The sequence below is a fragment of the Oncorhynchus masou genome, chromosome 31 (genome assembly GCF_036934945.1).
Source record: "Oncorhynchus masou masou isolate Uvic2021 chromosome 31, UVic_Omas_1.1, whole genome shotgun sequence".
Classification (NCBI taxonomy): domain Eukaryota; kingdom Metazoa; phylum Chordata; class Actinopteri; order Salmoniformes; family Salmonidae; genus Oncorhynchus; species Oncorhynchus masou.
Window position 1 is genome coordinate 20,846,183 of NC_088242.1, and position 12,717 is coordinate 20,858,899.

A 12,717-nucleotide genomic window follows, 5' to 3' on the forward strand; every position below is an offset into this window, starting at 1 on the left:
ATTTACAAATCTCACTGTGAGAATAACATGCTCTTCCTGGAATGCATTGTGTGGATGTAGTGATAAAATGATAATACTACTCATTATGCTAGCCCAGCACATTATTGCTTCAAATATGCTCAGATAAGCATGTTGTCAGCTTCCAATAAATATTCTCACATAATGTTGGTTTTGCAAAGTGTTGCTGAGAAGATCTATATTCTTTATTGTTAGTTAAGAGCAGAAATGATGAAGACTGAGATGTTTTTTCTTCTTCTTTCATTTATGAGCCATTCTAAATTCTGGTCAATATGATCTTTGTACATTAATGTATCTTTTGCAGCCCAGAGTGACAGTATACCCAAGGAGAAACAACCCAGAGTGAGCCTACAGCCTGAGCAGGAGCTCTCCCCAGAGGACCTGTCTAGCCCCAACCCTGACCAGGCTGCCCCTCTCCTGCTGGGGGAGCAGAAGCATGTGGCTGATAGGGAGATTGCTGATGAGGGACTGCCCTCTTCCAAGGGGAGTGATGACGAAAGCACAGATGAGACAAAGCAGGAGAAACAGCTCCAACAGGACCCCAACAACAACTCTCTAGAGGTCATTCAGGAGCGTGATGACCCCCTCCCATCTCCTCCTCAGAATGACCAGCCAGAGGAGACATACTGCTCAGATGAGATCGCTGTTGTCTTTGTGGACAACTCTGGCCCATCAGCCCGCCTGGATGAGAACGACATGGTCAAGATCATCATCACCATGAGCTGTGATGCCCAGACGGCTGCCGAGCTGGAGGAGTCGGTCAAACAGAGCATCCTGGAGTCTGCCCAGGCACAGATGGGCATCGACCCCCATGGAGGGGCTGCTGGCGACTGCCTCGTCAAAATCCCTGTTATCACCTTTGACTCACCTGAGGATGATGAACAGAGTGGTGCAGAGAATGAAGGGGAACCCTTATCTGAGGCTGACTCTGCTGAGCTGCAGACCCCAAGCCCAGACGGCCAGATCACCAAAGAATTGATGAGCGCTGACTCTGCCGCTCTGGACTGCCGGGACTTAGAGTACAACGAGGCAGACCTGGAACACCCCAGCCCCCAGTTGACCACAGCCGACAACAGCTCCTCTGGCATCGATGTCCACTCCCACCCTGACGAGAACGACCCTCCGGACCTCAATGTGGATGCAGATGGCTTCCTGCGAATCCCGTCTATGTTCAGGAAGTACGGCCCAGGGGGCCGGACACACGTGCGAGGCCTGAGCATGGACAGCGGGAAGGATGCAGTCCTCATTGCTGACAGATCACAGAATAAACAGACCACCATGACCTCATCCAAGTCAGACCTGGAGGCCAAAGAGGGCCAGATCCCCAACGAGTCCAACTTTGTGGAGTTTGTGTCACTGCTGGAGTCCATCAACAGCACCAGGGGAGCCAGTGGCATTGAAAACCCACCAGAGGAGGTGACAAATGAGGAGGACAGAGCCATGGAGGAAGGTGAGTCCAGGCATATGTACGTTGTCAGATAATAATGATATACATGTAGACAGTGAAGACTTTAGGAGAGAAGTTATTGTCTCTGTTGTGCAAATAGCTGTGTTTTACTCATTTTTTATTGTTAAAATTGAAAACGAGTGTTGCTTTTGCAGAGGATGTCACTGCCAAAATTGAGGATAACACAGAGACAGAGAGCCAGCAGGAGCGGCCAAACCCTCCCAATACTCTGGCCACAACAGACACCCTCCACACCATCCCCGAAACACGGATCCCCATTGTGTCTCCAGACAGGTAAACCTTTTCAAATGTCTCTTAGATATAAAAGGTCATCATCACAATTTACTTAATTTTGTTATTTGATCTGATCTTTATTGTAAATGAATGCATTTTTTTTATATAATCGTTGTATAGTTTGTCCTCTACTCTCAGTCCCCAGACAGACCGGGATAAAGACCCAGACTACGACTCCCTGCCCTCCCAAACATCTCAGTCAGAGAGCTCGATGCTCCAGGTCATATGCAGACCAGAGGCCACCAACAAGGAGGACGCCTATACTTTTCATACAGTCCACAGTAAGTGCAAAATATTATTGTGTGGCATCAATTCACTGAAGTCTACAAACTGGTTACAAACCCTGGATAATGTCGTAGTGAACTGACCCTTCGATAATCTCCGCCCTAAAATTTTGGCCAACCAATCGCAGCACTTCAATGGATATCAACTGTCGATACATCGGACAAGCATCTGTTTAAATCGCTTGAAAACTTGTTTAGTTCAGCTGGTTAGCTAGCTCTAAGTCACATTGACCACCAAAAGTTGCTAACACTAGCTAGCCACTTAATATAACCTGTTTTTCTCAAAATGTATGTTAGCTAGCTAACTCCCGTCTGCTGTCAACATCAGGATATGATTTGAGAGCACTAGTTAGCTCCAAAAGTGGTTATAGCTTTGACTGCTTGCTGACAGTGAATTCAGAGCCAGTCAGTGGCAAGCTACACTGCAAACTTAATTTTACCAGGTTCCTGTGAAGCAATTGTAATGACAGTCCACCACAACATACCCAAGAGTTTCCTGATTAGCAAGGGGTAGTCTGTATTTAATTTAATTTTCTATTAGAAACACAGTTTTAGAATATTGTGAGTGGATTTGTTTATTAGAAACACAGTTTGAGATCATTGTGAGCGGATTTCGGGCAGTGGTTCAATGGGAAATTGGGCTTCCCCGGGAAAATGTTGGCAGAGGTTGCAACAGTAACCAAGGGTTAATTGTCTGTGCTATTATTGCCCTACTATTGTATAACATACGGTATGTATATCACTTATATCATATCAGGTAGGTGTTTTAAATGTGAGGTTCTGTCTGCTCTCTATTCCAGGAGACAGACCTCGTAAACTGTATGCTGAGAGAGCCCTAAACCTACCCCTCGGAGCTGAACTTATCACAGGCAACATGTGGTACTATAACCTCAATTATTTAATATGTAATATTTGTATGAAGTTTTTGTTGTGTTCTATTTACATTTGACAATGTTTAATTTTAGTTGTTTTTAAACGTCATGGGCTTTTACATGTGAACCTTGTCGTGTACCCAGTGATCTCCTGTCAACTTCCTCCAATTCGGAGTGCCAGGACGGGCTGGCGGGTGGACATACAGACTGCCCCTTCCAGCGCCGCATCATCCCTTCACACAGACTTCGGCCTCGGAGAACTCACCCTGAAATCTTCCAGGTGACTACACCCCCCCACCTCAACCTCAACCCCTTTCCCCCATCCCTTTTCCCCCACCACCCATTCCTCCCCTCCTTCCCTCACCCAAAATCTTCCAAGTCACTACACCCTGTCCCTCCACCCTTTCATCTCCTCTCCCTTCCACTCCACCCATAAACCCCTATCCATCCCAGACAGTGGACGCAGGCAACCAAGGCTAAGCGGTGCTCCGACTCAACACTGCAAATCAGAGTGCTGGCCATTAATCAAACTATATTGACTCTGTGAGCAGAACAGAAACTGCCTGCCTGGCTCAGACATCACATAGCACATTGTTCCTCTCAGCGCTAAATTCACAATGTATGGCTCATAACACAAACACATACACACAGGAAATACATTGGGTGAAATGTACTGATGATTATTACTTACAATGTAGCTGTATGAAATAACTGATCTAAACATTATCTGTGTCATGACAGTGTGTAGTCAGTTGTTATGAGTTGAAACTAACAGTCATGACGGTTTAAGACATCTATTATGTCAGTGTTATGTAACCCTAATGACTAAGGGTTAAATTAAAGTGATATTGAGATTTATTTTACACTACAACCTGAATTCCACCTCTGACAGGAGGAGGACTCGATTGATGAATCATCAGAGACCTCCACACAGGAAAAGCCTTCTCGTAAGCTGTACTATAAGCTCAAGCTTTTTCCTGGGAAGTGGGTGAACATCTTGTATGACCGGCTCGCCTTGTTGGCGCTATTGGACAGGTAAGAGAAAAAGCTCCCATTCTATCTTTCCTTTTCCATTTCTCAGCGATTGATCAACTAGTTAACAGAGACTCGACTTTGACCTTTGCTCTCTCTCCTCAGGAACCAGGATGTGGTGGAGAACATAGCAGTTGTGTTCCTGGCCTTCCTGGTGGCCTTCCTGGGATTCATCCTGCTCAACCATGGCTGCTTCAAAGACATCTGGGTTTTCCAGTTCTGCGTGGTCATAGCTAGCTGCCAGTACTCATTGTTAAAGGTAAGTAAGGTATCTATTTTGTAACAAAGGATAAGGCTTAATCAACCGTACAACCGTTGCTGATCTGTGTTGACATAATTCAGATCAGTGATAGGATACCAGATCTGTGATAATACTGTGCCATTTTCAATGCTCCACCACATACTCCACTGTAACAATGGAATTAAGCTTTAGCTAAGTACTTTTTATCTGACACGTTGCTGATGGAAACACATTTCTCTGTCAGTCATTGACTGTATATCAGTTAATCACGTTAATAACACTTTGAACAAATTGTTTGTATTACAGAGTGTCCAACCTGATGCAGCCTCGCCGACACATGTGAGTCTGTATGGAACATATTCTAAAGGCATACTGTAAAGATACAAGTAACTGCCAAAATAATGGGAACACTTGATTAAATGAGGGATACAAAGTATATTGAAAGCAGTTGCTTCCACACAGATGTGGTTCCTGAGTGAATTAAGCAATTAACATCCCTTCATGCTTAGGGCCATGTAGAAAAATGCTGGGCAGGCCATTATTTTAGATACTGTGGCTATGCCCCCATAGGATGACAATGCCCACATCCACAGGACACGAGTGGCCACTGAATGGTTTGATGAGCATGAAAACGATGTAAGCCATATGCCATGGCTGGCTCAGTCACCAGATCTCAACCCAATTGAACACTTATGGGAGATTCTGGAGCGGCGCCTGAGACTGTTTTTTCCACCACCATCAACAAAATATAAAATTATGGAATTTCTCGCTGAAGAATGGTGTCGCATCCGTCCAATAGAGTTCGAGACACCTGTAGAATCTATGGCAAGATTCATTGAAGCTGTTCTGTTGGCCAAACGCTCTATTGAGACACTTTATGTTGGTGTTTACTTTATTTAGGCAATTACCTTTACATTTTCACTGGTTGTTTTAGTATTTACATTTTTTCAAACTAGATTGTTCAAGGCTTTCTCTGTTTCATTTCACTCCCCTCTTGATGTTTTCCAGGGACACAATCAGATTGTTGCCTACAGCCGGGCTGCTTATTTCTGTATTTTCTGTGGCCTTATTTGGATTCTGGAACAGATGTTAAGAAGGAAGGACCTGCCTGTGTCCACTGTATATGGCATCACCATAGTATTAGCAGATGCTCTCAAATTCCTGAGAGACATTTTAGTGGGTAAGTCACGTACCATAAGTCAGTTCTTTTACCTTTTTTCAGTCATCTCCATTAAACAATTTTAGATTGTTTTATTTTGACATTCTAAAGAACGTATAGTTCTAAAGTCCTGTCTGTTCTATATTCGACAGGCATCACTTACTGCTTTCCTATCACATTTCTCGTTGGCCTGTTCCCACAAATCAACACCTTTATGATTTACCTGCTCGAACAAATAGACATTCATTTCTTTGGTGGAACAGGTGAGTAGCACTCTCTTTTCTGTTTCGCTTGACCTTCATAATTATGAACTGAATGCATACTGTACCACCATAAACTTAGCCCTTAACCTGATTCCTGTGTTTCCACTTCCTTTGTCAGCTGCAACTGGACTCCACTCAGCAGTGTACAGCATATTCCGTAGTCTGACAGCATTATCTTTGCTGTACGGTTTCTGTTTTGGAGCTCTGAAGGTAGGAATGAATTCATTATTGAGTAAAGATGTGTGTATGATTACATGAAGGATATGTTTTGCACTGCGACGGAACAGTTTGTTGCTGCAGAGGCAGTTTAGTCGAGCATGAAATGGTACAATAATCAATATTTCTATTCTGTTCTAAAGGAGCCCTGGGATGAACAGCATACCCCAGCCTTGTTCTCTGGGTTCTGTGGCTTGCTGGTGGTTCTCTCCTATCATCTGAGTGGGCAGAGCAGTGATCCGACTGTGTTGATGTGAGCCGCCTGCTTTTCTGCTCCTATTGATATGCCTGCTAACATGCTGACTGTATGAGAGTTGTTAGTGCTAAGGCTAAGATATTCTCCTATTTTTTTTTTGTGCACATACAGGTCTCTGATCAAGTCCAAACTGATGCCCACTCTTGTGGACAGTGAGGAAGAGGGTGAAGACTCAGAAGACATCAAGGATCCTCTTCCAGAGAAGCTCATGAATTCAGTGGTAAGTCAGAGACTTGCATTGCTTCCTCCACTCAACTGCTGTCCTCTGTTTTTGTTTTAGGACAAAAGTTTGACTTTAACACATTATTATATTCCGCAATTGTGATATTGTATGATTTCCTTTTGCATTTGCAGAAGGAGATTCTTCTTTCGGATCTTGTGGTCTGCTCCATTGCCTACATTTTAACTTTTGCTATTACTTCAAGCACTGTCTTCCTGTCCCTAAAGGTGGGTTACCTACATCCAAACACCATCCCTAAACGATGTGTCATAAATGTTGTTTGTGTCATAAAGCAATTTTGTCTCATCAGTAAATAATTACTGTGGTGTCGTAAATAAAATGTTATCTGATCGGTTCAGTATTCAGTCAACCCCCTTTTCTCTCCATCTCGCTCTCTCTCCTTTCTCTCCATCTCTTTCCCTTTATATCCCTTTCTCTCCCTCTCTATCCCTTTCTCTCTATCCCTTTCTCTCCATCTCTCCCTCTATCCCTTTCTCTCCATCTCTCCCTCTCTATCCCTTTCTCTCCATCTCTCCATCTCTATCCCTTTCTCTCCATCTCTATCCCTTTCTCTCCATCTCCCTCTCTATCCCTTTCTCTCCATCTCTCTATCCCTTTCTCTCTATCCCTTTCTCTCCATCTCTCCCTCTATCCCTTTCTCTCCATCTCTCCCTCTCTATCCCTTTCTCTCCATCTCTCCATCTCTATCCCTTTCTCTCCATCTCTATCCCTTTCTCTCCATCTCCCTCTCTATCCCTTTCTCTCCATCTCTATCCCTTTCTCTCCATCTCCCTCTCTATCCCTTTCTCTCCATCTCTCTATCCCTTTCTCTCTATCCCTTTCTCTCCATCTCTCCCTCTATCCCTTTCTCTCCATCTCTCCCTCTCTATCCCTTTCTCTCCATCTCTCCATCTCTATCCCTTTCTCTCCATCTCTATCCCTTTCTCTCCATCTCCCTCTCTATCCCTTTCTCTCCATCTCTCCATCTCTATCCCTTTCTCTCCATCTCTATCCCTTTCTCTCCATCTCTCCCTCTCTATCCCTTTCTCTCCATCTCTCCATCTCTATCCCTTTCTCTCCATCTCTATCCCTTTCTCTCCATCTCTCCCTCTCTATCCCTTTCTCTCCATCTCCCTCTCTATCCCTTTCTCTCCATCTCTATCCCTTTCTCTCCATCTCCCTCTCTATCCCTTTCTCTCCATCTCTCTATCCCTTTCTCTCCATCTCTCCCTCTCTATCCCTTTCTCTCCATCTCTCCCTTTCTCTCCATCTCTCCCTCTCTATCCCTTTCTCTCCCTCTCTCCCTTTCTCTCCATCTCTCCCTCTCTATCCCTTTCTCTCCATCTCTATCCCTTTCTCTCCCTCTATCCCTTTCTCTCCATCTCTCCATCTCTATCCCTTTCTCTCCATCTCTATCCCTTTCTCTCCATCTCCCTCTCTATCCCTTTCTCTCCATCTCTCTATCCCTTTCTCTCCATCTCTCCCTCTCTATCCCTTTCTCTCCATCTCTCCCTTTCTCTCCATCTCTCCCTCTCTATCCCTTTCTCTCCCTCTCTCCCTTTCTCTCCATCTCTCCCTCTCTATCCCTTTCTCTCCATCTCTATCCCTTTCTCTCCCTCTATCCCTTTCTCTCCATCTCTCCCTCTATCCCTTTCTCTCCAGCTCCAGCTCTCCCTCTCTATCCCTTTTCTCCCCTTTTCTCTCTCCCTCCTGCTATATCCCTTTCTCTTTTTCTCTCTCTCTCTCTATATATATGTATGTATCTCTCTATTTATATATTTATATCTATCTATCTCCTTTTCTCTTCCTCTCACTCTTTTTCTCTTCCTTTCTCTCCACAGCCCTTTGTAACCATAGTACTGTATGCGCTGGCAGGGACAGTGGGCTTTGTCACCCACTATCTCGTACCCCAGTTACGGAAGCACCACCCTTGGCTCTGGATCTCTCACCCAGTGCTAAAGAGCAATGAGTACTCCCAGTTTGAGCCCAGAGGTCAGTCCTGCCTTTATTGTTAAAAAAAAAAGAATTCTGACACAATACAGTTTTTCCTACTATAGACCTTTTGCATCTCTGACTCTCTGGTACAAATTTGATGAAAGACTACATTTAATAGCCTATAGTTCTATACACGTGTGGGTTCAGTTAGTTGGGGAAGACCTATCTCCTGTGCTTTCATCTATACGGATTTGTCAAGTACTGCAAAAGTAAGAAACAGCTCGTGTGTGGTGATTAAAGTTGATTTCATTTTCCAGATGATGCTCAGTTGATGTGGTTTGAGCGTCTGTACGTGGGCCTGCTGTGTTTTGAGAAATACGTGGTTTACCCAGCCATCATTCTGAGTGCGCTCACCAATGATGGATTCTCACTCAGTCACCGCAAGAAGCTAGGCATCCAGTAAGTACCTTTCTCCTAAAGATTTTTATAAAAAGCACATACTCCCTCCTTTCCCTGAACCAAGACCCAGACCTGGGTCAAATGCAAAAGTATTTGAAAGTATTTGATGTGCGCTTGGTGTAATTTAGGGTTTGTACTTTTGGAACTATTCCAGTGGTTCCATTGTACCAAGCTAACTAAATCAAGCGCATGCCAAGTACTGGACTTATGTATTGCAGGTTGACGTTTATTGTCATGAGTCTTGCTTGCCCTGGAAGCAGAACTGATCGGTTTCCACTAGATAGGCCAACCGCAAAGTCAAAATTGTCGATATCATAAAAATTCATGAAAACAAAAATGTGCTTTTTGGTCTTAATTTAAGGTTAGGGTTAGACATTAGGGTTAGCAGTGTGATTCAGGTTAGGGTTAAGTTTAAAATCAGATTTTATGACTTTGTGATTGTGCTAGCTAGTGACCAATCTGCAGAGCTGCCTTCAGTACACGAGTCATCTCAATAAATACCTGTGTATGTATTTGACCCAGGTCTTCTGAGAACCATTTTCAGTCTGTATAACATTCAGTTTGGAATGTAAAGTTAATCTCTTTGCAGGTAGACATTATGAAATACTTTAAACTTGCCTCTGTCTCGCTTACGTAATTACCTTAAAATGTCAACATAAATCTTAATGTACAGGTAACTGCCAAAATAATGGAAACACTTGAGTAAATGAGCATTACAAAGTATATTAAAATTAGGTGCTTCCACACAGGTGTTGTTAATTAAGCAATTAATATCCCATGATGTATAAAATGCTAGACGGGCCATTATTTTAGAAATCAAAAGGAAAAGGCGCAACACTCGCTCACCATTACATTTTTATGTTTTATTTAAGCAAGGTTAAAAGATGAACGTTTTAGCCTTCATCTGAATAATCATCAGGATTATTCTGATGAAGGCCGAAACATGAATCTTTTAACCTTGCTTAAATAAAACAAATAATGTTTAATGGTGAGCGAGTGTTGCACCTTTTCCTTTTCTATGATTAAAAAAACATTGGTTGCACCTCGACTGACGTCGGTTGGTTGAGCGTCCTCCACTTCTTTCCACAGGTATTATTTTGGCTACTGTGGTTATGCCACCATAGGAGGACAATGCCTGCATCCACAGGGCACGAGTGGTCACTGAATGGTTTGATGAGCATGAAAACGATTGAAACCATATGCTGTGGCTGTCTAAATCACTAGATTTTAACCCAATTGAACACTTACAGGAGATTCTGGAGTGGCGCCTGAGACATTATTTCCCAGCACCATCAACAAAAAAGCTGGTTATGGTATTTCTCATGGAAGAATGGTTGCGTATCCCTGCAATATAGTTCCAGACACTTGTAGAATCTATGCCGAAGTGCATTGAAGTTGTTCTGGTGGCCCAAAACTCTATTCAGACACTTTATGATGTTGTTTCCTTTATTTTGGCAGTTACATGTAGCAGCTGGGGAAACTAACTAGTAGACAGTCAGTCACTTTGATGTCATCATCTGAACCTGGTCATCATGACAACAGTCACTTTGCATGTCAATTCCCTTGCTAGGGAAGAAAGTGTGATGTATACACAATATTCGCTAGTATTGGTGCATTTGTCTCCCCTGCTCCCCTCCCACTCAATGTCACCCCTCTGCTTTGCTCCGCTGTGTCACGCCTGTACACCTGAGTCGCTCAGGTCTCTGTGTCTCGCTCCAGCTGTGATGTCTTGTTGATGACAGTTGCTGGGATGAAGCTCCTCCGCGCCTCCTTTTGCAATCCCAGCTTCCAGTTCGTCACTCTCATCTTCACTATCGTCTTCTTCGAGTTCGACTGCAGCAGGGCCTCAGAGACCTTTCTGCTGGACTTCTTTATCATGTCCATTGTCTTCCACAAGGTCAGTCTGCGACGTGACCGGAGACTGGTACACACACTCCCAATGACAGACGTCTCACTACAATAAGATAGGAAAGGAATACAACTCACTATGACTGCGGTCCCCAAACTCCCTACAGTTGATTAACAAACATACAGTTTTCTTCGGGATCAATATGAAGCAGCAAACACCTGCCAGCTGCTCTGTATGTAGAGTGGCCTTCCTACTTTTGATTATATTGGATTTATTTTTAGGATCTGGTCTAAAAATAACTGTCTTTGCTGTCTGTCAGTGACTCACAGCAGGTCTTTGTTCCTCGACAGCTCAGTGATCTGCTTCACAAGCTCCACTTCATCATGGTCTATATCGCACCGTGGCAGATTGCATGGGGCAGCGCCTTCCACGCATTCGCTCAGCCCTTCGCTGTGCCTCGTATCCTTTGGTTTTCATATGTGTAGGAACTACACAAGCTTCCGCATATGTTTTGACGTTGCTCTGACTGAAACTGTGATGTAACTGCGAATTTGATAGAAGATATGTGAGTATGGTAAACCTGTTGTCTCCAATTGAATTGATACCTGGTGGATTTTCCTTGGTTGTGGTGGTTCTCCTTCATGATGCAGCTCAGATTCAGCCATGTTGCTGCTGCAAACGTTTGTGACGACTCTGTTCTACACCCCTCTCAGCCCCTTCCTGGGCAGTGCCATCTTCGTCACCTCCTACCCACGTCCTGTCAAGTTCTGGGAGAGGAACTACAAGTAATGGCTTTTCACCGACCGCAGCATGAGATAAAGCACCATGAAATATGCATGCACTCCTTAAAGCACCACGGTGTGTCGGCTGCACCCCAGGGCATTCAGCCGTAGGGATGGGACATGGGAAAGTCCATTATGAATAAAGAAGGGGACAAGGGACGTCCGACTCAATTTGAGTCTATGACCAAACCATTGATTTAGGTCGCTGTCAATAATTTTTAATCTGGTGAAAGTTCATTGTTAGTCATTCACCTCTGTTTCATCTGTTTTTATTAATGTGCTCAGAAAATATGCAAGTGGTGAATTATATGGCCTCCTAGAGCCCCTGTTGACGTCCAGAGATGATGTCATGCACTCAGCTGACTGAGCCAAGTTTTAGTGCTATCCTGGATACTTGGGATCCTTTTACCCTAAACCCTAACCACTACACTTACCCTAACCTTAACCCTTACCGTAACCATTTAAAATGTAAACTTCAAGGGGGTAGGGACGTCCCAAGGATTCTGGATAGCAAGGACCCTGAGCTAAGTGCTCTAGTCTAGGGGTATACAAGCAGAGTATAGAGACCACTAAAGATGATGGATAAAATAAGTCTTACTCAGGATGTTTACCACTGAAAAGAATGGTCACAGTTCCGGTCTGCTTAAGGGATGTCTCTCCCATTGCGATAGCAACTGGGTCTGGTCTGCTTAGTTCATTGACTGTATATGAACCAGAAAAATGGATAGAGTGAGATGTCTCGCTTCCTTTTCCGTCTCTAACTTTACTCCAGTCACTGAGTTATTGATGAGGATATATGTAATTAATTTAACACACAGAAAAGGTCCTAAAAATAAACCATAATTAGACCATGTTTAGCTTATTTCAATGAATGTACTGTCTCCCTAATCTATGGTTTTGTACCATTTTGCAGCACCAAACGCATTGACAACTCTAATAGCAGACTGGTATCTCAGGTTGATAAAGAGACAGGTAACCTATTGAGTTTAATGAATAAATATCAACATGTTTTTTCCCCTAATTAACGTCAAATAATAATCTGAATTAGAACTTCTCAACTCTACAAGGATCTTCTCATGGTTAATACGTTGGTTTGTTGGTCATGTCAATCAGTGTATTTTATATAAGCCTTTATTCCCCTAGGATGTGACGACAACAACCTGAACTCCATCTTCTATGAGTATCTGACACGCTCTCTGCAGCACTCTCTGTGTGGTGACCTGATGCTGGGCCGCTGGGGAAACTACAGCTCTGGAGACTGCTTCATCCTGGCCTCTGACTACCTCAACGCCTTTGTTCACCTCATCGAGATCGGCAATGGCCTGGTCACCTTCCAGCTCCGAGGCCTGGAGTTCAGAGGTCAGATACTGAATAATATACAGCAAGACAG

General features: G+C 43.8%; 1 protein-coding gene across 1 annotated transcript in view; it reads left to right on the top strand.

The window, feature by feature from the left end:
* pcnx2 (pecanex 2) overlaps positions 1-12,717 on the top strand; it is a 33,921-nt gene that overhangs the window by 4,318 nt on the left and 16,886 nt on the right. The window contains exons 5-25 of the mRNA XM_064950318.1: positions 323-1,468; positions 1,621-1,759; positions 1,898-2,040; positions 2,844-2,922; positions 3,060-3,195; positions 3,808-3,950; positions 4,053-4,206; positions 4,495-4,527; positions 5,197-5,368; positions 5,500-5,610; positions 5,729-5,820; positions 5,970-6,079; positions 6,194-6,302; positions 6,437-6,529; positions 8,144-8,294; positions 8,555-8,696; positions 10,416-10,593; positions 10,896-11,004; positions 11,201-11,330; positions 12,241-12,299; positions 12,471-12,686. Coding sequence (XP_064806390.1) covers positions 323-1,468; positions 1,621-1,759; positions 1,898-2,040; positions 2,844-2,922; positions 3,060-3,195; positions 3,808-3,950; positions 4,053-4,206; positions 4,495-4,527; positions 5,197-5,368; positions 5,500-5,610; positions 5,729-5,820; positions 5,970-6,079; positions 6,194-6,302; positions 6,437-6,529; positions 8,144-8,294; positions 8,555-8,696; positions 10,416-10,593; positions 10,896-11,004; positions 11,201-11,330; positions 12,241-12,299; positions 12,471-12,686 — 3,645 coding nt within the window. The remainder of the gene's footprint in view (positions 1-322; positions 1,469-1,620; positions 1,760-1,897; positions 2,041-2,843; positions 2,923-3,059; positions 3,196-3,807; positions 3,951-4,052; positions 4,207-4,494; positions 4,528-5,196; positions 5,369-5,499; positions 5,611-5,728; positions 5,821-5,969; positions 6,080-6,193; positions 6,303-6,436; positions 6,530-8,143; positions 8,295-8,554; positions 8,697-10,415; positions 10,594-10,895; positions 11,005-11,200; positions 11,331-12,240; positions 12,300-12,470; positions 12,687-12,717) is intronic.